Source organism: Chelonia mydas, chromosome 5 (genome assembly GCF_015237465.2).
Source record: "Chelonia mydas isolate rCheMyd1 chromosome 5, rCheMyd1.pri.v2, whole genome shotgun sequence".
Taxonomy (NCBI): Eukaryota; Metazoa; Chordata; order Testudines; family Cheloniidae; genus Chelonia; species Chelonia mydas.
This window is the reverse complement of record NC_051245.2, coordinates 16288295-16313963: the sequence shown is the minus strand read 5'-3', so window position 1 is coordinate 16313963 and position 25669 is coordinate 16288295. Positions and strand designations below refer to the sequence as shown.

At 46.4% G+C, this 25669-nt stretch overlaps 1 protein-coding gene across 2 annotated transcripts in view; it reads right to left on the bottom strand.

Annotated features, from left to right (window-relative positions):
* The window catches only part of MAPK4 (mitogen-activated protein kinase 4), a 153314-nt gene that overhangs the window by 17170 nt on the left and 110475 nt on the right, over nucleotides 1–25669 (bottom strand). For both annotated transcript variants that reach the window (XM_043547311.1, XM_027826279.3), the window contains exon 3: nucleotides 14518–14662. In XM_043547311.1, coding sequence (XP_043403246.1) covers nucleotides 14518–14662 — 145 coding nt within the window. The remainder of the gene's footprint in view (nucleotides 1–14517; nucleotides 14663–25669) is intronic.

Sequence of the window (25669 nt, the reverse complement as noted above, 5' to 3'; positions counted from 1 at the left end):
TTGGGGAAGGAGGGGACAGGGCCTGGCAGCATTACAAACCCTGAGCTTAGGGGAGAGCAGTGACTCTTCTGGACCTTCTTTGGGGGGGGCACATAGAGTGCAAAAGGGGCAGGGAGGAGGACCAGTGGGTAGATGGCACCATGCCTCCACCCCCAGAAACCAGCAGGTGCAATGGGAATGGCATGCAGGTGGGAGGATACACTGTGCCCTAGAAATGGGTATGGCAGTGGATGTGCTCCCTCTGTGTGCTGGGGAGTTCAAGGAGGTCTTTTTTCTTCCCAGTGTATAATACCTCCCAGGGGTCTCCCTGGAACAATGCATCATCATGCCCTTCACCCTTGCCCTCCCCTTCCTCAGAGTTCTGCCTACTGGCCTGATATAGCCCTTACCCAGCATGTGACAATGGGTTTAAATGGACATTCCAAAAGGCAATGATTAAATTAGTGCTGATGGTCATCATCCCCCACAATACACACCATCAGTAGGGGCTCATATAAAGATATTTGAGATTTGGGGGGTGAGAAGAGAAAGAAACAGCTGAATTTAAATGACAGAGAGACCTATTCTTAGGGCTTCCTGCAGTGTTCTGCTACAGTGATGCTCCCTAATCTCCATCCAGCTGCAAATGAATACGTTCTCCTACAGAAAAGCTACGTTTTGGACATTCAGAAATTTGCACAGTGACTCCACGTGAAGCTAAAGGAGGAAAACAGGAAACAAACAGTTTGTTGTTAGGCTAAATCCCTAAGTGGAATGCAAATTACAAGTCGTTAAAAATCAAAAGGTCTTAATGGTAATTCTTATTTCCGGCCACTGATTGCTGAATGTGTCCAACACAAAAGCTGCTAACTGAAACCTGAAATAGCTAGTGCTCTTAGGAAGACAGGTCTCTCTATCTGTTTATCCTGTATTTATACAACTGGTATGGCGGTTGTGAGTGCATTAATTTATGAAAGGCAAGACAGGAACTAAAGAGACTATGTTAATATTGTTATCGAGAGTATTAGGAGTTGAACATCGTGCCCTATCTCTTTGGAAAGGTGACTTCCCCTTAGACTTGCAGACAGGTCTAGGATTTGGAGTCAGGACTTCAGTCTCAGGATAATTAAACTTTTCAAACGGATCGCTGCACTATGTTAAAAAAGAGAGAAATGTGTCAGAGAAATCCCCCTTTGGCAGTGTTGTTGTAGCCGTGTTGGTCCCAGGATATTAGAGAGACAAGGTGGGTGAGGTAATATATTTTATTGAACCAACTTCTGCTGGTGAGAGAGACAAGAGCATGTCTGCAGGTGTGTGTAAGCTCAAAAGCTTGTCTCTCTCACCAATGGAAGTTGATCCAATAACAGATATTACCTCACCCACCTTGTCTCTCTAATATCCTGGGACCAACATGGCTACAACAACACTGCATACAACAACGTGATATCAAAATCAGTCGACGTGACACTGTAGCGGGGCAGTTACCCTGCTCCTGGGAGAAAAGGTAGGCTGATTGGAGAAGTGGCCTCAGCTGGGGCCACATCTAATCAGGTCACAGCAGGCCCTGATAAGAAGGGCTAAGGGAGGAGCTAGGTCATAGTCTTTCTCCAGCCTTAGAGGGAGAAGGACCTAGCTGCCTGGGAATAGGGTACCGGGAGCAGAGCAGAGCAGGGGAAAGGCAAGAGGAGCTGGGGAGCTCAAGCCTGGCAACTCCCCAGGCTGAGGCCTTGCTAAAGGCCAAAGCAGGTACTGGGCTGGGAGGTGCAGCCCGGGAATAGGCAGAGGCAGCTGGTCTGATCCCCTTGCCAATGATGAGTGGCCATTACAGACTGCAGTCTGCCCCAGTGAGAGGGGGCTAGATGATGACTGGCAGTAGCCACTGAGGCAAGGTGGGTGTAGAGGGTTGGGGGAGACCCAGTGTGTGGGGGTACTGCTGGGACAGAACCCTGAGGAAAAGGGCACTGGGGTCCAGGAGGGACATAGGGGGCCTGAGGCAGGTGAGACACCAGCCACCAGGAGGTGCTCTGAGTGCTGGAAGAGCTAATTCCCAAACAACCAGCAGGAGGCGCTGCTCCTCTGAGTCTTTGTGCTGTTACAGACACCTGTGAATTGTTTTAGGCTAAACATCCTAAAACTGTCCAAACCAGCATTAAAAGCTATCACAGAGCTATTTTATACTCCCCAATAACTGAGCTACCAAACTTAAATTGTTGGTTTGTTGCAAATGTCTATGACACTAACTAAAAGTGAACTGACTCCTAGCTTCAATTTTAATAAATATATCAAAATCTAAAAACTTTGGTCTTCAAGGGGCCCATGAAAAGTACAGGCCTCCCTGTCCATACACCGTGCAGCTGGTCTCTTCTACAATGGGGCATTTCTCCTTCACTAGAGACCCTGGGACTAATCAAAACTCTAAGTGGTTTAGCAGGCTCTAGTTCTTTCTGTTATATGTATTTCAAACATCATAAAGCAGAAACCGATAAATGCAATGTATCTTTGTGAACGCTAGAAGGAGTGCAGGGAAAGAGAAGAGAGGAGAACAGCACGATTAAGGTTAGAAGCCAAACGTTATGCAGCTTGCTTTGTTTTTCTGTGCACACGGGGATCTGGTCGTACAGTGAGGCAGGTGCAATGCACAGAACACAAGCTTCAACAATTACTGCATTAAATCAACCATTTAGCCAAGGATGCATGTCATGGTACATTACGGTAGGCGTCACAAGGTGGCGCTGTTACATATAATCTTTCCAAATTCTTTTTCTTAATGTGCAAGCAAGTTTTTATTCATGGAAGAAGATGTGCTGTGGTGTTAGTTTGGGGGCATGCAAGCTGATATGTGGAGGGAGCTGTGCGAGGAGCAGGAGAATTTACTGCCTGCACTGGGCTCTGCTTGGAAGAGGGCTCTAGTGTTGGGCTGAGGTTCCTAGGAGATGGGATTGCCCCGAAAGCTCTTTGCCCATCTCATTTCAGAGCTGATGTACCTGCGTAAATAAAACAAGTTCTACTCAGCATATACCCAGAATCTTCTTCACTGATTTCTCCACCACTAGGAAGCCAACTTGCAAAGCTTGGGAAAGTCTGCTACAACTCAGGGAAGGGGCAATGCTGGTGTGAGAATGGGGACACTGGTGTCAGAAGAGACAACAATACAATAATATACTTTAAGTCAAAATTATTATTTGTATTACCTCAATGTTTAGGGCAGGGGTTGGCAACCTTTGGCATGTGGCCCATCAGGGTAATCCGCTGGCAGGCCATGAGACATTTTGTTTAGGTTGACCATCCATAGGCACGGCCCTCCACAGCTCCCAGTGGCTGGGAACAGCGAACCACTGCCACTGGGAGCTGCGGGGGGCTGTGCCTGCAGACAGTCAACAAAATGTGGATTACCTTGATGGGCCGTGTGCTGAAGGTTGCCGACCCCTGATCTGGGGACCCCAACTAAGATCAGGACCCCTCTGTGCTAAGTCCTATACAGACAGAGAATAAAAGCTAGCCCCTGCCCTGAAGAGCTTGCAATATCAACAGACAAAAGAGACAAAGTGTTGTGGGGGGGATGGGGAGGGAGAAATAGAACATACAAGCTGAATGAGCATTGGGATGATTTGCAAACAGCATGCTAGGTCCTTGATTTTTCTTGTTGTTGTTACTTTGTTTCTTTTTTAAAAAAATAATTGGAGGTGGGTATTAGCTGAAAAGAGACCCGGAATGCAGAGGGCCATTACACGGGGTGTTATAAGAAGAAAGGGAGCACAGAGGGCATATGAACTGAGCCTGAAGTCAAGAGTGGGTGAACTGTGAGTGAATAACCAATCATCAGAGGGCAAGGATGACCCTGAGCATGTGGGAAAGACCCATCGGCCAGACATCTGGGAAAGAATTTTCTGTAGTAACTCAGAGCCCTCCCCACTTAATGTCCTGTCACCGGCCAATAGAGATATTTGCTACTCGCAGTCGCAGATGGGCCACGTGCCCATGTAGGCAGTCTCATCATACGATCCCCTCCATAAACTTACCAAGCTCAGTCTTGCAGCCAGATAGGTTTTTGCCTCCACTGCTCCCCTTGGAAGGCTGTTCAAAACTTCACTCCTCTGATGGTTAGAAACCTTTGCCTAATTTCAAGCCTAAACTTGTCGATGGCCAGTTTATATCTATTTGTTCTTGTGTCCACTTTGGTGCTTAACTTAAATAACTCCTCTCCCTCCCAGGTATTTATCCCTCTGATGTTTTTTATAGTGAGCAATCATATCTCCCCTCAGCTTTCTTTTGGTCAGGCTAAACAAGCCAACTTCTTTGAGTCTCCTCTCATAAAATAGGTTCTCCATTCCTCTGATCATCCAAGTAGTCCTTCTCTGCATCTGTTCCCATTTGAATTCATCTTTCTTAAACATCGGGGGACCAGAATTGCACACAGTATTCCAGATGAGGTCTCACCAGTGGCTTGTATAATGGACTAACACTTTCCTAGCTCTATGGAAATACCTCACCCGATACATTCTAGGACGGCATTGGCCTTTTTCTGAGCCACATCACATTGATGGTCATATTCATCCTGTGATCAATCAATACACCCAGGTCTTTCTCCTCCTCTGTCACTTCTAACTGATACGTCACCAGCATATAGCAAAAATTCTTATTAGTTCATAAGTACATGACCTTGCACTTTGCAGATTCCTTCTCTTGTTCACAGGAGGGAACCAATCTCACAGCCAAAAATATGTTTGTATCAGCAAAGTGATAAAACACATTCTGCATCCCTGCTGAAGCTTTGCTGGGTGGAGCAGCACCGCCTCATCTTGACCTAACACACTGCTCTGTTTTTTTAAATATCAAATTTACTGTATGTTTGCTGCGCTGGGTTGGCAGAGAACGAGCTGAGAATGTGTCAACTTGTTTGTACCTCTAAATCCAAACCATCCTTCTCACCAAAAACGAACTAAGCTAAGCTAACCTCAGGGAGTGGATGGCTTGGGAGTTAGTGATGGCCTTTAGAGCCTTTGTCCGAAGGCTACCAGTTCAAATCCAGAAAAGGTCAGTAGGAATAGGTGTTCAGTGGCTTCTTTTAAGCACTACTGGGCGGTCTCAGTCCTATTCTGAGTGGACACACAATACCTTCCCTCACAAAGGGCACACTTGTTGGCAGTGCCCCAAGAGGCAGAATACCGATGGGGGCACATCGGCAGCATGCGGCAGAGGGGGAAGCCTGCAGTACTGTTACTTGTGCTATACCTGCTTTATGTGTAAACAGAGGATCCAACTCACCAGGGCTATTAGTCTGGCACCTTTCACAATCTGTTTATTGACTAAGGGCTTGAGAATCTATGAAAAGATCCCCATTGACTTCAGTGAGCCCTGGATCAGACCCGTAATATGGTTTAACTGAAAATCATGGGTTTGGCAAATCTTGAGGGTAGGAGAAGCAAATAAACATGCAAGAGTCTTTTACAAACAGGGGCCAAGCTAGGCAAAGCATGGAAAAGACGTTTCAAAAAGAGGGGCGCATTGTTCGAGCGTTACACAAAGACAGAGAACAGTTGCAAATAAGGCTACTGCATGCAATTGCAAGTGGCCAGGCGGCATTTTTATTTTTCTTCAATAAATTGTACCACCACATTCAGGGAGGCAGTGTGACCTAGTGGCTAGACCAATCAGGCGACCTTGGTTCTATTCCTGGTTCTGCCACTGGCCTGTGGGGTGACTCTGGGCAAGTCATTTCCCCACCCTGGGTCTCAGTTTCCCCACCTGTAAAATGGGGGTGATGACACTGACTTCCTTTGCAAAGCACTTTGAGTTCTACTGACGAAAAGCCCTGTATTTGTATTACAGCACAGAACGATTCATGATATGCTTTTGCATTTCAAGAATTTTCTCTTCGGAGGACTGGAGAGAAGAGGATTCATGTTAGTTGCTTGGCTGTGAATTCTGTTCTCAAGGTAAAAACAATAAATCTGATTCTGGTGGTATTACAGATTACTAAAACTTCAATTTTGTGAGCTATTTTGGTATCCTCAGTGCCCTTTGATGTATCTGTAGCCTTCTCATTTATTTACATCCTCTGTCTCTCACTTCCCTCCCCCCATCTACTGTACAGATAGGCACAGAGGACAAAGGTCTAACAAGAGACACTAGTTTAAGAGCTGTTGTTTCCTATAATTGATTATCGTTATTCATTTATATTGTTTAAGCATTTCAGACAGTCTACTGAGCCAATGATATTGATTCGTGCTAAGCACCCAAATTAAACTATATCATTGAAGCATGTACGAAAACCAATTAACCCAGATGTAATTATAAAGAGGTTTACAGTGGTCTCTGTGAGCAAAATCATGCAATTGTCTCTTATGGTCTATTTACTTGGGGCCCAAGACCCTCAAACATGCTGTGTACGCTCAGAGTGACACGGTCAGGGACCATATAGGCACCATATGTGTTTGTGCAGCAGGGATGGAGAAGCTAACCTGAGCGGCTACGCTGCCTGCGTACGCAAACAGCCTGACCTGCAAACAGCTGTAAACCAGACTGCCGGTCACAGCCCTGATTTAAAAACAGACTTGTAAAGAGAGAGCCGGGGCAGATCCTCTATTGTAGACAGACGCCTGCCCTTCTCCTTACACTGAGAGTTGTGTGTCCATGTAGAGAGGATCCCTCTCCTGAAGTGGTCTTTAAGGGCCGAGCACGAAGGCCTGGGTAGGTGGGATCTCTGTGCCATACCTTGGCTCTGTAATCAGGGAAGCAGGGAGAGATGCCTTGTCCAGAGCCACAGAAACATTTTTAGAGTGGCAGAAACTGAAAATCAGTAAGAGCTAGTGGTGTTAGGTTGCCTGGTCCACGCTGCTGTCAGAGCAGGAGTATTACATATATATGCACACGCACTATGGTGCTTGGTCAGGTTTGAGTGATTCAGACAATTGGGTTTTCATCAGTCCTCCCGCCGGGATGTTGTTGCACAGTATAATGTGCCTGGCCTGCACACAGCTTTGTACCAGCATAACTATGTTGAGTAGGGGCGCGATGATTTTTTTTTAACTCGATATAGTTATGCTGGTACAATTCCTAGTAAAAAAGTGCCTGACACTGGTATAGTTTATGCCTCTTCCCACACAAGAATAGGTACACTAGTAAGCACACTTTTACTGATATAACTGTATCCATACTATAGCGGTTAAGAACATAAGACTGGCCATGCTGGGTCAGAGCAAAGGTCCATCCAGCCCAGAATCCTGTCTACTGACGGTGGCCAATGCCAGGTGCCCCAGAGGGAGTGAACCTAACAGGTAAGGATCAAGTGGTCTCTCTCCTGCCATCCAGCTCCACCCTCTGACTATCAGAGGCTAGGGACACCATTCCTTACCCATCCTGGCTAATAGCCATTATGGACTTAGCCTCCATGAATTTATCCCCAATTCTCTTTTAAACCCTGTTATAGTCCTAGCCTTCACAACCTCCTCAGGCAAGGAGTTCCACAGGTTGACTGTGCGCTGTGTAAAGAAGAACTTCCTTTTATTTGTTTTAAACCTGCTGCCCATTAATTTCATTTGGTGGCCCCTAATTCTTATATTATGGGAACAAGTAAATAACTTTTCCTTATTCACTTTCTCCACACCACTCATGATTTTATAGACCTCTATCATATCCCCCCTTAGTCTCCTCTTTTCCAAGCTGAAAAGTCCTAGCCTCTTTAATCTCTCCTCATATGGGACCGGTTCCAAACCCCTAATCATTTTAGTTGCCCTTTTCTGAACCTTTTCTAATGCCAGTATATCTCTTTTGAGATGAGGGGACCACATCTGTATGCAGTATTCAAGATGTGGGCGTACCATGGATTTATATAAGGGCAATAGGAAATTCTCCATCTTATTCTCTATCCCTTTTTTAATGATTCCTAACATCCCGTTTGCTTTTTTGACTGCCGCTGCACACTGCATGGACGTCTTCAGAGAACTATCCACGATGACTCCAAGATCTTTCTCCTGATTAGTTGTAGCTAAATTAGCCCCATATTGTATGTATAGTTGGGGTTATTTTTTCCAATGTGCATTACTTTACATTTATCCTCATTAAATTTCATTTGCCATTTTGTTGCCCAATCACTTAGTTTTGTGAGATCTTTTTGAAGTTCTTCACAGTCTGCTTTGGTCTTTGGGGCTACATTAACTAGCCTCGTACAGTTAACATGGTACAACTTTTGTGTGTAGACACAGCCAGTCGGGAAAGTTTTCTTCGTACGTAGCCTACATTTTAACTTTTGAAGATGTCATCCTATTACCTCTAGCTAGTAGAAAACCCTTACAGGAGATGGAGCATAGATTAGTGGTTAACCTACAAATCTGATAGGTGGTGTCTATGTCTACCATCGATGTTGTACAGGTCACTACACAGCTCTCTATGCTTCAGCTTCCCCTCCTGTAAAATGGGAAGACTAATACTTACCTTACAGGGTGTTATGGGGCTTAATTCATTCATGTTTTGAAAATACTTTGCGATCCCCTGATAAAAGGTGAATAGAAATACTAAGTACTACTGCTAGGAAAAAACAAAGGGACAGGTGTTTTTTGCAGTTCTAATTTTGATCTTCACCTGTAAACTAAGTATATTAGCATTATGGGGTCTACTAAGGAGTCATAAAATGGTGGAAACCAGAAAAACAAGGAGCCAAGCACTATTTTAAAGTTTTGTCTAATATGGTTTATGCCAAATCCTGCTGTCTTGGACTATAATCTGGTTTGGGTTCTAAAAAAAACAAAGTAGGTTTCAGGTTTTGTGGAGCTGTATTTCTGAGGGTACGTCTACACAGCAGCTGGGAGGGTACTTTCCAGCACAGGTAGTCAGAGATGCACTAGCTCTACTCGAACTAGTGCCTAAATGGCGACAGAGGCAGTGACTCGGGATAGCCACCCAAGGACGTACCCAGATGGTCAGGAGGGTTACTCAGGCAACTACCCTTAGCTGTCACCTATGCCACCATGGCCACACCGTTAACTGGAGAATTTACAGGGGGGAGAGAGAGAAAGAAACAGAGAGAGAGACATACACAAAGACAAGGGCAATTTTAACTATCTCTTCTAAGCAACACTGAATGCTTAATTGTAGCCTTTACAAGAGAAATATGGAAGTTGAAAGCTTTGGTCCTTGGTTGAAATAAAATAAAAGGGATGAAGAGATCCAGAGTGGCTGCAGACCAAAAGTCACAGGGCTGCAGCACAATGCAGTGCACTGAAATATTTTTGAAGAAAGGGCTGTTCTACATTATTAATGGATCTGATGATTTATTTAGAAAAACCTATGCTGGGCTGCTTATGAATGCATTAAACTGCTCCTGTCTTTCAAAATAATAATAGGCAGTGATAATGACAATAGAAAAGGGAGACTATTAAATACCCCAGGAAGGAAGATTATCCATTTCATTCTTGAAAAAATTACTGAATGTCCCAGCTTCATATAGTGCTGAAGTTTTAAGCTTCATATAGTGCTTAACCAGTATTTAGCAGGTGATATGGCCCCTGCTTCCTCCAGTAACAGTTTAGCAAATACATTGGATAAAGATTTTCTTGAGAACATCAGGATATCTTCCAGGATTTTACTGCTAAAATGTTGTATGTTTCTATGTGGGGCTACAAAACAATGATCCTGTTTTGTTATAGGAACATAGGAGTAGAAGGGACTTCCAGGGTCAACAAATCCAGTCATGTCATATGATCAAATCAAATGCACCTTTAGATTTCTAGTAACTACCCGTTCCATGCAGAGTTTAGCAGCCATTTTGTTCTCAGAGCTGGCTCTAGCTTGTACTAGCAGAGAAACATGCATATTGCACAGTAGCCGCTGAAGTCAGTTGATACCAAGCCCTGCTCTGTGGCAAGGGCATTGACCAAGACTTTCCATAGTGACTAGTGGTTTTCGGTATCTCTATGTGTGAGTGCCCAACTTAAATTACTTTAAAGGAGCTTGCTTATGTAAGCAGGGGAATAGTCCTGCTATTGTGGGGAACTTTCCTGGCTTCTGCACTACCCCGGTGAAGTGGGCTAGCGAAAGGATCGGAGTCCTCGCTCCCATTTCCTTTACCCAGTGGCCTCCCCACCCTTGAGGACTCCCCTTCCACTCTCCTGTCTGGCAGAGTCCTCATAACCCCAACAAGACTGGGCCCAGGATTCCTGGGGGGCTTGACCCCCAACCCTGCTATGGTCACCTAGGACAGGGGCTAGGGTGTCCCCACTCCAGGGTACTCTCTCTGCACTGGGCACTTCTCTGACCCACTGACCATTACATACAAGTTAAAGCAAATGCAAGTTATTTAATCAACAATTAATTTTAAAAAGAATAAGTAAAAATAAAAGGCAACACATCAACCCGCTCTGTGGCAGGGAACATCACAAACAGTGTCTCTGGAATGTCAGGGCAGTTCACAGTCTGCTCCTTGTAAGTCCCAAGCCTTCTTCCTAGGCCCTGGCTGTGCTGCAGGGATGCTGTGGGTTGGACACTTGCTCTGGTGGTGGCCACACGCTCTCAGGCTCTAGGTGGCAGGGCCCTTCTTCCCAGCCTTGCCCCCACCCTGTCAGGGTTACATATCCCCCTCCGAGTCTGGCCTGCAGAGCCTCCTGGCTGAGGTGTCTCCCTGTGCTGGGCCCACTGCCCAGGGTCCCCCCTCGCTCTCCCCAGCTGCTCATGACACCCGGCTCCGGACTGCTCCAGCCCCAGCTCCGGCTCCAGCTCCACTCTGTCTTAGCTCCAGCTCCACTCTGCCTCAGCACGGCTGCTGCTCTGCCTCAGCTCCCTGGTCTGCTTCTCTGGCCCTGGTTGCTACAGCTCTTCTCCCAGGACAGGTCTGCTCTGCAGGCTGCTTCTGTGACTCTGCTCCCAGCACTGACCTGCTTCGTGGGCTGCTTATCTGGCCCCTCTGGCTCTGGTTGCTACAGGCTCTCCTTCCGGGGCAAGTCTGCTTTCTCTGGGCTGTGCCTCTGGCTTTGGGGCTGCAGCTCTGCTCCCCAGCTCAGCTTGGGCCCCTGCTTTCTCCTTAGCTTGGCCCCACTCTGTCTGACCCCGGCAATTCCAGCTCACATGGAGGACGGGACCCTCCTGACTCCCTGATTAGCCTGCCCGCCCTGTCATTCAGGCTGACCTGGAGCATTGGCCTCTCCCCATTGCTCCTAGGGACTGGCAGTCTCAGGGTCCTGATTCCCCATCGACCCTTCCCCCTTTTAGTGCTGGGAGCTAGCAACTAAAACACCCCCACTGCATGTTAGTAAGGGGGCAACAGTCCCCTTACACTTAGGCTTAGCACTTTCTAAAAATCAGGGCTCCTTAATGTGTGTCAAGGTAGGGACCCAAAATCTTTCGTCGCTTGTAAAAATCTTGGCCATTTCTAACCTTTTCTAAACCTGATCCACTTCCACAGAGACTAGCCTCATGCCTTATTCATTCTTTTTGTTTTCCTTAATCAACAAGAACTCATTTTAGAGTGGACATGCATGTTTTGAGTTAGTGTACGGAAACAGAACTCTTGCTAGCATAAAGACAGCAAATGCCAGAGCCTGAAAGGAAGCAAAACTCTATCCCAAACTTCTGATGTGCTCACTAGTAGCCTGTATTCTCTTCTACGCAGCTTATAACAATTTCAGACTTGTTTTCTGATCACATTTTTATTTTTTGCACAGCTTCTCTGTAACTACACTCTTTTGCTATGTTTTTATTGTTTCATTTTTAATTTCATGCTTCTTTCTTTATTACTTGCTGATATAACTTGTCAAACTCCCTAACAGCTAGGGGCAAAGCTGTGAAAGACAACCAGAATCATGTCTGCAAGATTTGGGGGCATGTTTGTTTACCTGGGCAAAAGCCTCCATTGATACATGCCACGCAGGTGCTCTTTCAGTGCATTTCCAGAAGTGTGACCCTGAGGAGTAGTGGTCACCTCCACAATGTGTAGCAAAAAACCAAAATGATGTCAATTTTTCATCTTGCCTTCTACTATAGTCAACACAGCAGGCCTGTTTCTGAGCTCGCTTTTACGGGTGTTAATCAGAAGGTTTCCATTGGAGCTAATGGAGATACAGCCAGTGGTGAGCTGGAGCCGGTTCGCACCGGTTCGCTAGAACCGGTTCTTAAATTTAGAAGCCCTTTTAGAACCGGTTCTTCCGTGAGGGACAACCGGTTCTAAAAGGGCTTCTAAATTTAACTGGCCAAAAGTGGCGCCGTAGGCACCGACTCCATGGGTGCTCCAACCCTGGAGCACCCAAGGGGAAAATTTGGTGGGTGCAGAGCACCCACCGGCAGCTCCCTGCCCCGCGGCCGGCCCCAGCTCACCTCACCTCTGCTCCGCCTCCTCCCCTGAACGCGCCGCCCCGCTCTGCTTCTCCGCCCCACCCCCAGCTCACCTCACCTCACCTCTGCTCCGCCTCCTCCCCTGAATGCGCCGCCCCACTCTGCTTCTCCACCCCCCTCCCCCCCCCGGCTTCCCGCGAATCAGCTGTTCGCGTGGAAAGCCGGGGCAGGCTGAGAAGCAAGCAGCGGCTTCCCGCTCAGGCCCAGGGAGGTGGAGGTGAGCTGGAGGGGGGGTGCGAGGAGGGCCACCCGCGCCGCAGCAGGTAACCCGGGGGGGGCACACAGGGGAACCGCTCCCCGCCCCAGCTCACCTCCGCCACCCTCAGCCTGAGCAGGAAGCCGCCACCTGCTTCTCAGCCCTCCCCGGCTTCCCGCTGAACAGCTGATTTGCGGGAAGCTGGGGGGCGGGGCGGAGAAGCAGAGTGGGGCAGCGTGTTCAGGGGAGGAGGCGGAGGCGAAGCGGAGGTGAGCTGGGGCCGGGCGTGGGGTGGGGAGCTGCCAGTGGGTGCTCTGCACCCACCAAATTTTCCCCGTGGGTGCTCCAGCCCTGGAGCACCCAGGGAGTCGGCACCTAAGGTGCCACTTTTGATGTGATCAGTGGGGCGAGCGGCTGCTCCCCCCTGCTCCCCCCCAGCTACGCTCCCCCGCCCCTAGGAGCCAGAGGGACCTGCCTGATGCTTCCTGGGAGCTGCCCCAGGTAAGCACCGCCGGGACTCCCCACCTCGCCCCCAGGCAGGTGCCTCTGGCTCTTAGGGCTGGGGTGGGCACCCACTATGGTGGCCCACGAGACCCTCCTGCCCGGTTCTGGGGGCAGTCAGGGGACAGGGGAGGGGGGTGGATGGGGCAAGGGTCCGGGGGGGGGGGCATCAAGGAATGCAGGGGGGTTGGATGGGGCAGGAGTCCCGGGGGGCGGGGGTGGGCAACAACCCCCTCGTGGGGTGAGGAGGGAACCCGTTGTTAAGATTTTGGCAGTTCATCGCTGGGTACAGCAATATGAATGCAGAATCACACTTCATATCTGCTGAACACTAAAGTGGGTTTTCCCAGTGAGCAGTAGGACACAATTTTGCAAAGGTGCATGCATGTGTTTACACCAGGGTAGTATTACCCTTTGACTTAAATGGAACTACTCACAGTGCAGAAGGTGACGCAGGTGTATAAGTCTCTGCAGGACTGGATCTGAGATATTTTATAGGAGACAGTTTTTAAATTTAGGGGTTTTTACAGCTGGCTTTCAAGAATATTGTAGAAACCGTCATTGCAGGGTGACAGGACTCTGGCAGAAGAGCAGCAGGCACCAACTGGCATAAAGCGAACTTCATGTCCTTTCCAAAGTGAAATGTTATTGGTGGAAATTTTGTTGCAAACGTTAGGATGTTCCTTCTCACAGCAGAGGAAAAGATCTTTAAGATACCGACCACAATTCAAATCTACCACAGAACATAAACCTCTTGGATAGGGCCATGTCATCTTACTAGAGTTGATCAAAACTTTTCATCAATTTTTTTTTCCAAACAAACGAGAAATTTTTGCAAGAAAGCTCCATTTTTGTGGAAAACCTAAACCTAAAAAGTTTTCAGCTTTTACTGTTTGATCAAAAATCTGAAAAATTCTGATAGACCTAAATCTATAGATAGATACAGACAGATTACAAAACTGAAAACTTTTCATTTTCATGTAATTGTTTTTGTGGAAAATAAAATCCATTTCCTGAGCAGCTCTAGTTTGTGCTGGTCCTTGAACAGTGAGGCCCTGATCCTAAGTGCAGACTCTATGCACTGCAGTAATAAAAATGTTTAATGATAACATGTTCTGGGGCATTCCGTGATCAGTTCAGTTCCCAGGGGATACAGACGTAACAAAAGCCACCATCACAAGCAGGCAGAGTTACTAGTGACAGAATGGAAATGAAGACAGTGAACTATCTTCTCACTCTTCGGACCTATCTACAGTAGGGGAATTTGCACAAATGCAGTTGCACCAGGGACAACTCTAATGCTGCACCAGTGTAAAATGGGGCTTGGGCAGGTGCAGCTTACGCTGGTCAGAGGCGTTAGCTCTAGCACGAGGTATTATAGGACACTCGCACTGCTGCCGCTTGTGCTGTTCCTGACTGCAAGTAGACAGGGATTCAGCTAAACATTCGAAACAGCTTTAAACATTCAGTTGAGACGTAGAAGCAGGGAGGGGAGTAGCGAACCGGAATTAGAAACCTACCAGCAAACAGCATCTTTCCTGTGAGCATTTCCGCCAGGATGCACCCTGCCGCCCACATGTCAATGGCTTTGGTGTAGGCGTTAGGTGAGAGGAGCAGGCGTGGAGATCGATACCATTTAGTTACTAAGCCTTCAGAAAGATAACCCTGAAAGATTAAAAATATACAGGTCTATATAAATAACTTTGGAAAACACGTCATCCATCCCTGCCTTTTGCTGTCTAATCGCCGGTGAAGGGATGAGTTTAGAGCTCGTAATCCCAGCTTGGAAAGATTTTGCTTTAATTCATCCCAGTTACATCATGAAGAGGCAGGCCGCATTTTTTCCCCTTTCAAAATGTCATGAAAAAGAGGAATGCTGAGACAAACTATCGGTACTGTAGGAAACAGCAAGGCTGACATCCTCACTGTGCCTGACGGTGAGCGGTAAATTTAGTCAAACTGTGCGAGCGTGTATATAAACACACACAGCCGCACAGTGGTGATCTCCAGGTACCAAACTGCAGAGCCACATGATTGCCCCTTTCACCACCTCCCCTGCACTCTGACCATAATCCCTCCCCACAGAAACGACCACTGCCTTTGCAAGTTACTGATAGCTTGTTTTAGTGATGGCTGGAGAGCTGCATTTACTGCTACTGACTGCCTACTGATTGTAGCCATGGCTAATTTAAATGACAGCATCCTATTATTTTTGTTACCCCATTCTGCCCGCCTGCCTCAGACTGTGTGCTCATTTCATCTTCTCTTTTAGACTGCAAGCTCTTCAGGATAGGGACCGTCGTTTACTATGGGCCAGCGTTTTCAAAAGTGCTCAGCACCCACAACTGGGGCTCGGTTGTCAGAACAGTCAGTACAGTCGTCGCTGAGCTCTTGAAAAATCAGGCCTGACAGGTTTGTACAGTGCCGAGCACAGGGGGGCCCCAACCCCAACACTGGACTATAAAACAATGTGCTAGAGAGATGTTTTCTTCTGTCCCCAGACTGCTCCCATCAAAGGTGGAAATTCCCCCCTGCCCCCCAGAGTGCAGGAGTCTGATATGCAGGACAAGCAATATAGAATCCTGGTCAAATGACAGGTTGATATCGCACAGGAGGTAGAGACTGATTGCAGGGATTGATATCACACAGGAGGTAGAGAGGGAAACGTTCAGCTCTCCAGTAAGAGGAGCACTCGCTTCTAACCCAAGATGAGCTGTCTTGGGGTTTTATACTGCTGCCCATCTCCGTAGTGTATAAGCACCTTCCACACAAAATCAGTAATGAAAGATAAGTGAACTTAAAATCGCAATATTATTTTGCATACAAACGCTATTTTAGATACTTGTTAAAGAATTCAGAAATGTACCGTATTAAATCCAATTCAGCAAAGCACTTAAGCACATGCTTAAAGTTAAACAAATGCTTTACTGAACTGGGGCTAGTTATAATTTTTTTGTGTCTCTGAAATCTGTACTGTGGACCTATTGTTTCTATGCAAAGCACCACAACATGAGAGTGGACGGACTGATAGACTTGATCCGTCAGTTCAACATTTTACTGTTGATCTGGTTTTGGGTGGGGGGCAGCAGGGTTAAACAAAACTTAACTGTTCTGGTTTTTGTTTTGTTATTTTATTGTACAAGCATTTAGAAATATTCCCAAGTTAAAAATCATTAGTCATGCACAGAAAGACACGCCGCATATTTACTAAGCTCATTTGTTAGTGACTGTGTTTGTATACACACAGACATCAACACCTTCAAAGCGTAGATGAAACTGCAGCCTGAATCATAATGCTGAAGCTGTTAAATAGCTGACACTGCATAATAACTAGCTGTAGAGGAAGAAACCCTGAAAGCTGCATGTGTGATCCTGTATCTCACCTTAACTGGTACCTCAGAGAACATTAACTCTGATGAACTTGCAGGGTTTTTTAAAATACAATTCACTGTTGAAATTTTGCATGCATTAATCAGTTTTCTGCAGGGGCAATGGGCTTACATTTTATTCTGAAGTTTACATGAATGATTCATCAGCTTTCATAGTACCAGCACATGACAATCTGCTAATCACTGCTCAGTGTTGTTAATATCAGAATAAAGTCTTGCATGGAAAGGGGGTCCTGATTCTGCTCTCCTCTACTTTAGGATCAATGGGCCAAATTTTGCTCAGAGTTTCACCAAGGGTTTGGGGTGCAGGATGAGGCTTTGGGCTGGGGCTGAGGGGTTTGGAGTGTAGGAGGAGGCTCCGGGTTAGGGCAGGGGTTTGGAGCCTGGGGTGGGGGGGTAAGGGCTCTACCTGGGGGCGTGGGCTCTGGGGTGGGGTCAGGGATGAGGGGTTTGGGGTGCAGGATGGGGCTCTGGGCTGGGGTTGAGGGGTTTGGAGTGCAGGAGCGGGTGAGGCACTGGAGCAGGGGGTGAGGGGTGCATGCGCTAGGTGGCGCTGACCTCAGGTGGCTCCAGGAAAGTGGCGCCATGTCCCTCTGACCCCTAGGTGCAGGGCAGCAACGGGAGCTCTGCATGTTGCCCCCATCCGCAGGCGCCGCCCCCACAACTTCCATTGGCCGTGTTTCCCAGCTGCAGAGCTGGATCAGGGTGGCGCCTGCACTGTGGGTAGGGACAGCACGCAGACCCCCTGACTGCCCCTGAGCCGAGGAGCCATAGGGACATGCTGGCTGCTTCCAGGACCTGCGTGGAGCTGGCCACTGCAGCCAACCGGACTTTTAGTGGCCCTGTCAGCTGTGCTGACCGGAGCTGCCAGGGTTCCTTTTCGACTGGGTGTTCCAGTCAAAAACCAGACACCTGGCCACCCTTGTGGGTATACATCACCAGACTGGCAGTGACAGACAGTGATTTGTAGCCATTAAACTACCCATCATTCCCAGTGATCAGATTGGACCTGCATCTCTCACGGCAGCACCTTAGATTCTGTGTTAGGTTCACCTGCTGCCCTTATCTTTAGTATGGAAGTTCAGCATGTCCCAGAATGCAGTGCTCCATCTTCCTCTAAGCATCATTAAGGTTGAGCATTGCTTGCAGGCCTCAGGCTGTATCTCCATATTAAATGATGGCAGCCACAGGTTACCCTATGTGACTCTGAGGCTGCAATTTTCCCACAGGCCACATTTCGCCTGTCTCTTATCTAATTCCTTCAAAACAACATCTCTGTTGTCTCAAGGAGACTCTGAAAGGAAAGCAGTGCGGAAGCTATTAATTGATGAAAGAGGAGACTGGGCTACAGGGAGCTTCATCCTCTGAGGTCCCTGGGATGTAGGAGAGTCCCTCATTACCAGGCAATTAAGCATTTCTAGTGACTGTTCGGAGGGAAGCTGGGAAGAGCGAAAGCAGAAGCCACAAGAAGCAGCAGCTAATTATGGGAATGGAGTCGGGCAAAAAGTGAAAGACCTGCAGCAAAACAAATAACTCCATTAACCCAGGAGAAGATGGAAGTGGGCCAGCACAGAGGATGAGCATCAAATGAAGATATGGTGGGAGAATACCAACCATGTAAGAAGAACAACAGCACTCTCTCCTCTCCTGAGGAACATAAGTACATAAGGGGATTTAAGACAGACTTCTTGTGGAGATGGGTGCTGACCCTCTCCCCACCCCAAACTCTTGGGAAAATCAGATTTGGATTCCAACTTCGCAGCTAGTCCCCATCTCTATAATGGGTCAAGTCAAAGCCCTAGATGTGAACACACTGAACTCTGGATCTGAACTGTCACAAACTGTCGCTGTCACTTTGCTGCTTGGTCCAGCCATCTGCTCTGCAGAAACAGGTCAAATTCTCTTAGGGCCCAATTCAGACGCAGACTGTGACACAGGTAAGTGCCAGGTAAAAGCAGTGTGCAGGACAGAACTTGGGAGGCCTGACCTTGGCCAAGTGAGAGCACTGCCGTGTAGTCACCGAGTTACCCCTGCCTAGTCATGCCCAAAAGGGAATATTGTAACTCAGTGCCCCATGATAGGAACAGTGTTTGTCACTCTCTCTTCAGACACCTCCATTTGTTCTCCACACTGTCCATTTTTCACCCTGTGATCCTGTGAGTAAAGGAGCTGGCGAGCTGTGGCCTGGAGATCCCTTCCTAGCGCAGGGGACGATGCCTAGCATTTAACCATGCGGTGCCTGTGTGGAGCCCCTTCTAACAGGAGCCCTGCACCCGCAGGCAACCTGCTGCGCACCAGGGTCTGAACAGCAGACCTACATTACTAACCACATGGGTCTCTGCCACTTGAACTAAGTCCTCTGCCTGGCAGTTGTAGCAGCCTCAATAACCTCTTAAGGGTACCGGTTACTAGAGGGAGGCAAAGAGCAGATAATACTTTTATGCATGTGCTTGTGAACTGACACAAAGCTACTCCGAGGCACATTAGAACCAGTGTGAATCCCTGCATCAGGTGCGACAGCGAGTTTGTGAGGCATGATCTTGGGTTGCTGTGGGCAGCATGGAAGAAAAGTGTGATTAAACGTGTACAGGAGATTGTCTTTGAGAAGCAAAAGAAAGAGACAATTTACCACTTGTGCTTGTGGGCTGTATGCACCATTGTGTTAAGCCGGTGTAGGGTGGGAACCCATTTATTTACAGGAAAGGTGAGCGTGGTGTCCAATGGTGAGAGGAGGAGATTGGGAACTGGATCTCTTGGGTTCTTTTCCCAGCTCCTGTAAGGTATGCACAAAAGGGAGAGCACAGCAACACAAAAGAGAATGCCTGGTGGTTGAACTTTTTGAACAACCTCCCCACTGCATTCCCCTGAGGTGGTCATTTGTAGACACTCCCTGTGCTTGCTGACTGGTTGCTGAGGATGACATTTCATTTTGGAGCCCAGTTTTTGCACAGATCCCTGAGTCTCTGCTCTGTGTTACAGGCGTGCTGTGTGTTTGTACTGACTGAAATAACAAAGAATCCTATGTTTTCAGAAGAGAGAATCTGCATTTTGACACGTGTTACACTCAGTCATTGATTCCTTGTGGGACTCTGAGCAAATCACTCAAACTTTCTGTGCATCAATAACCCCTTCTGTAAAATGGGTGTGATACTTCCCTGCCTCACAGGAGTGTTGGGAGGCTTCATTTGTAAAGCGCTTTGAGATCAGCAGATTAATCGCACTATTAAACTACCCCAAATCTAGAAAGAAAAGGTGCGAGGTGACATGTTCTTGTAACATGCCAGGAAACACAGAGTTGTATTCAGAATGTGCAAAGCAATCGAAAACCTTAGAAAATATATTTGTTCACTATGTGTTTACTCCTTCAACAAAGGGATCTCTAAAATGAGAGAAGATAAACATTCACTAGCTGGGCAAAGGTCACCAGTTGGGTACGTCAGGGTCAGCAATTGAGAACACACTTGTTTATAAGAACTGATTTAAAATGTTTATTATTTGATCAGCCAAGTAAAGAAAAGGTCAGCTGTATAAATACATGATACCTCCTAAAAAGCCAAGATAAGAACAATTTAGCCATTTAAATGGCTGAGCAAAGCATAACCACGGCTTTGTTCCTCTCCCTGTCTAGGCAAAGAACCAGTCACCTCCGATTGGGTGATGTTCAGCTGGCTCACTTACATTTGGGATTAGCCTTGGCTACACTATTTTTGTACTTGTTAAGGGTGGTATTTATGTCTGTTCCTGCATGAGGGCATTAATGGGGAAAAGGTGCTGAGAGCTCTTCTCACACACTTACCCCAAGAGGCAGGTAGAAGGGGAATAATGGCTCAGTGGTTAGATGCTAGCTCAGAACTGGGGAGACCTGGATTCAATTTCTTGTTCTATTACAGGCTTCTTCTGTAACACTGGGTAAGTCACCTAGTCTCTCTGTGCCTCAGTTCCTCAGCTCTAAAATGCGGATAATAGTATTTCATTCCATCACCAGGGTGCTCCGAGGATAAATACATTAAAGACTGTGAGGTGTTCAGATACTATAGCCATGTAAGTACCTTAGATAGGCATTATCTGGCGCAGAGCGCGAGGGAGGAAGAGCCGATCAGTGCTACCCCTTGTTAAGCTTCCCATGAAATCGAGATATCAACCCAGAGTCTTAGGATAGCTGAGAAAGAAATGAGCAGGAACTGTCAACTCTGAGGGCAGTACACTGTATCAGGGTGAATGGCACTAGAGTGGGAATCAGGAAACCTAGGTTCTATTCCTGTCCTAGTCACTAACCAGCAGTGTGACCTTGGGGAAGTCACTTCATTTCACTTCTATATATCTCCGTGTGTCCATCTGCAAAATAAGGCACCTGAACAATGCCCACGAGGCACCATGGCCCCACTATTTCAGTTTTTGATATTTTGCTGAAAACTTCTATTTGTGGGTATTTTGTGTGTCAGCAGAATGTTTACATTTTCCGCAGCATGCAGACCCTTGTAGCAAAATTTTATTTAGTCAAAACCGCACTTTTCCATCAAAAAAATTTTGTCTGGAAAATTTTCAACCAACCTCACTAGCTCCTCCTTGATGTTTGTGTCCAGTCCCCATTACTGTCAATCGGAATTATGCTTGTTTATCAAGAGAAATTCTAGCACCGCCTTTAAAAATGATCATGAAATGGATTCAACTACTAAAAAGCCCAACACAGTATTGTCACTCATTAGGGCAACCCTGGATTATATGGCTTGTGATCAATGGTACATTATGATCCATTTTTATTGCATAAAAGCAGGGACAGTTAAATACAACAAATGAAAAGGGAGAGTTTATATTTTTCCTGTCTTCCCATAAATGCAGGTTTTGTTCTGATTTCTAAATGAATGAATCACTAGTTTAATCAACAGCATTTGCTATTAAAAGAATGCTGTAATTTCTCTCTCCCTAAGGTACAAATTAATTGAGACTGATTAGCCGAGCATTTGTTGTTGAATCAGATATAGCACACAAGCCCTGAAGTGTTATCAGATCAGACTATTGATTTTCAGACACTGCTATTATTCACTCCAGCGGAGACACTCTCCTTTATTGGAAGCTATATAAGAAAATCAACAAACGCTTGTTGAGTAACATATGGAAATAAACAATTTGGGGCAATTTGTTTTTCTATTCTCCAAACGCTCAGAAGTAATAAATATTATAAACAAACCAAGCAAACAGAATAACGAATCCAATATTGATTGGGCTGATATCGATCCTTATATGTATAACAATTCTGGAAAAACACAAATGGGAAAATAAGAAAACAGAAGCACATACAACCATCTGCGCTTCTCTTGTATATACACCCATTGTCTCTTGCCTTCTAATTAGACTGTGCATTCTTCCAAGCAAGACTATCCTTTTGTTAGGTCTTTGTACATAGACTAGCACAATGGGGCGCCCTGGTCTCTAATAACGTCCCTTAGGTGCTACTGTAATACAAGCAACAAGAACAAAAAGACCCGCAACACTTCATTACAAGAAGTCAAAGTAGAATGAACATTCCTATGAGCAAGTGCCGTGAACCACAGCTCTGTACACTATTAGAAACTAGTAAGTATACAACTATCTTATACTCACAGTAAACCAGACTATAAGCATGAAATTGATCCCATTCACTGTGCTGGCCCTCTGCATGGATGAATTTCACCCTTGAGTCTGTGATACTAAAGTTATTAACTAGAGATGGGCCTGATCCACAACCCTGAAGAAGTGACTCTATAACTGATAGAGCTAATCATCTGGTGAGAATGATGGACACTAGACCATCATAGATGGGCATTATCTATTCAGAAGAAAGAGAGCAGCAAAATGGCCAATGCAGATTGGGGCTACAGATGTAGACATCAAGAGCAGGGAAGTGACTCTGGTCCCTTCTATGGGTATGTCTACACTGCAAGTGAAGGTCTGATTGTAGCGTAGGGAAGCAAACTTTGCTAGCTTTAGTCTAGCTAGTACAGGTAACAATAGTAGTGTAGACATGGTGGCAGAGGTTAGCAATCAGGGTATGTACCCAGGCTCCCCAGCAGGATACTGGTTATCAACGACCTAGATTAGAGATGTCTATCTGTGCTACAATCACACCTCCACATGCAGTGCAGACATATCCAATAATGGCTTCAGTGCAGTCATACCTGGAATATTGTATTCAGTCCTGGGCACCATATTACTAGACTGAGAATAACAAACTGGAGGAAAGTCAGAGATGAGACAAAAAAATAATAATAGGGGGCTGAAGTGATGAGCAAAGATTAAAAGATCTAAATCAGAGCTCAACGAGCTCAGCTAAGCAATGACTAGGCTGGACGTGACAGTTTAAAACTATTTGTAGGTTGCTAACACAAAGAATGGAGAGGAAGTATTAAGGGCAGTACCAGAGGGGAGAGCTAGGAGTAAAGGGATAACTTGGGCTAAATATCAGTGGAAACTTTGTGACAGCAACAGCTACTAATTTATGGTGCAGTCTCCCAAAGGACGTGCTGGAAGAACAGTCTCTTGGAGCACTTCAAACTAGATTGAACAAAGGACTGGGTGAGGCACAATGAGGAACAAGCTTGCATTGGCAGGCAGAGGGACTGGATGAGTCCCACCCACCTCTAATTCCTATGAGTGGTAATGATACAGGTGAGACATTGCCTGACTGAGAAACCACCCTGCTTGATCTCCTACAAATGCCGGCCTCTCGGAAACAGGAAGTCGCAAAGGTGCCACTCTAGCTGTAACTGCCTCAGTGTACTCCGTTACACTACCCACAGGCTCACCCCTCCATGGGCTGCTGAGGAGAGCCTTATGTTACTCCACAGAGGTCTTAGTAGTCAGGAAGCTGCCTGTAACTGCTTGACCCAGAATGAGAAGCAGATGTTTTGCTTGCTGCCCCTTGGCATTGTTATCCAATCTTGCCGAATTAACTACTTTTTCTTTATCCCAGTCAATAACATCCTAGGAACATCAGACTCTCTAGAACACTTAAACCTACCCTATGGCAGGCTGTTTCCCTCTGGCAACAGAAAGGTTCTAGCATCTTGTGCTGCATGTGAAATGACACCACACTCAGTGCACTACCTGTATCTAATTTAGAGCCTGCTCCTTTTCTCTGTCTCCCATGTGCTATTTATTAATTAGAAGAGCTCCCTGTAAAAATTCACCAAGCAGTTATATTGACCTCCATCAAATCCTTCCTTAACACTCACCTCTGCCTTGGGATCTACAACATACTCAGTGATGAGGCAACTGGAATGCTGTAAGTCAGTGGTTCTCAAACTTTCGTACTGGTGACCCCTTTCACACAGCATGCTTCTGAGTGTGACACCCCTTAAATATATAAAAAAGTGTTTTTAATTTATAACACCATTATAAATGCTGAAGGCAAAGTGGGGTTTGGGGTGGAGGCTGACAGCTCGCGATCCCCTGAGGGGTCACAACTCCCAGTTTGAGAACCCCTGCTGTAAGTGCTGCTTATTATGCTAATTATAATCACCTCACCTCACTTATGTTTCGCTGCTTTACCCACCCGTTGCCTGTCATCATATGACTGTAACCATTTGGGGCAAGGACTGTCTCTTACTAGGTGTTTGTACAGACCACCAGTTCTCAAACTGGGTGTCGGGACCCCAAAGTGGGTCGCCAGGGCTAGGGTCAGACTTGTTGGGGCCTGGGACTGGGGCCAAAGCCAGAGGCCCACTGCTCAGGAGTGAAGCCAAAGCCCAAGGGCTTCGACTTTGGCCCTCCTGCCCGGGATGGTGGGGCTCGGGCTTTGGCCCTGCCACCTGGGGTAGCTGGGCTCAGGCTTCGGTCCCCCTTCCTTGGGTCGTGTAATAATTTTTGTTGTCAGAAGGGGGTCGTGGTACAATGAAGTTTGAGAACCCCTGGTATAGAGCCTAGCACAATGGAGTCCTGATATCTGTTTTCAGAGATTTTAATGCCAGAAGGGACCATTAGGCCATCTCAGTGATCTGTCATAGGCCACAGTCTTTAACCCACCGCTTCCCTTGGTAGCTTGTTCCAATGATTAATTACCCTCACTGTTAAAATATTTTGTGTTTTATGCCTAATTTGAATGTGTTGAAATGTATATAGAGTGGCTAACACAAGTGAGACCCAATCTGTAATTGGGGGCACTAGACACTACCATCATACAAATAATGATCCTGAGGGGTGCTGAGCACCTAAGCTCATTAATGGGCTTAATGCTTCTAACAATCAGGCTCTTTGGTTAAGCATTAGAGTCCTTAATGGCTTCCTTGTCCTCCCTGATCTGTCTCCACCTGCTCTGAGGCCAGGACAGTCCTTTTGTGTTTGTACAGCACCTAGCACAATGGGGTCCTGGTCCATGACTGGGGTTCCTAAGCACCACAAATAATAAACTAATACTGAAAATGGAACTCTATTCAATGTTTGCTTCCCCCACCTCACATTTTTTGTGATGTGTTTTTTGGACTTGCTCTCTGCTTTTACTGCTTTGTTCACTCTGGTTTTCTGTTCCCCCCCACCCCCCGTTACTCCCTTCACTGAGCTTCTCGCTTTTTGTCCATTCACTGGGCATTTTCCCAAAGTGACAAGAACAGACATAGAACAGTTTTTCTGTGGCAGCAGATCTCCGCCCGAGGTTTTGGTTCATCACTCAAGTGAACAGCCGAATTGTGGGATTCCATACAAGACAAGAAAATAGAACCTCACTCCGTGAACACTTATATGAATTAAGCCTTTGTTCAAAGTTGTTCTTTACAAACCGTTTTCTAACGTTCAAATATTTCAGATATTGAACAACTAAGTCTCCGCATTTCCTTCCCCATCGCTACAGGAAACACATCCCGTTAACAAAGAGAATGGTCAGGGGTGACTTGATCACAATCTATAAAACCAACATGGGGAACAGAAATTTGATAATAGAGGGTTCTTTAATGTAGCAGATAAAGTTATGACAAGATCCATTGACTGGAAGTTGAAGCTAGATAAATTCTAACTACAAATAAGTCACACATTATTCACAGGGAGGGTAACTGATCACTGGGACACGTTACGAAGGGTTGTGGTAGATTCTCCATCCCTGGCAGTTTTTAAATCAAAACTGGATGGTTTTCTATCAGAGATGCTCTAGTTCAATCCACAGCTATTGGGCTTGAAGAAGGAATTAATTCAGGAAGTCCTGTGGCCTGTTTTATGCAGGAGGATAGACTAGATGATCAGAACAGTTCTTCCTGGCCTTCCTATCTGTGAACAACTCACCTATAGGGATCTGATGGTTAAGGCCACTGGCTAGATT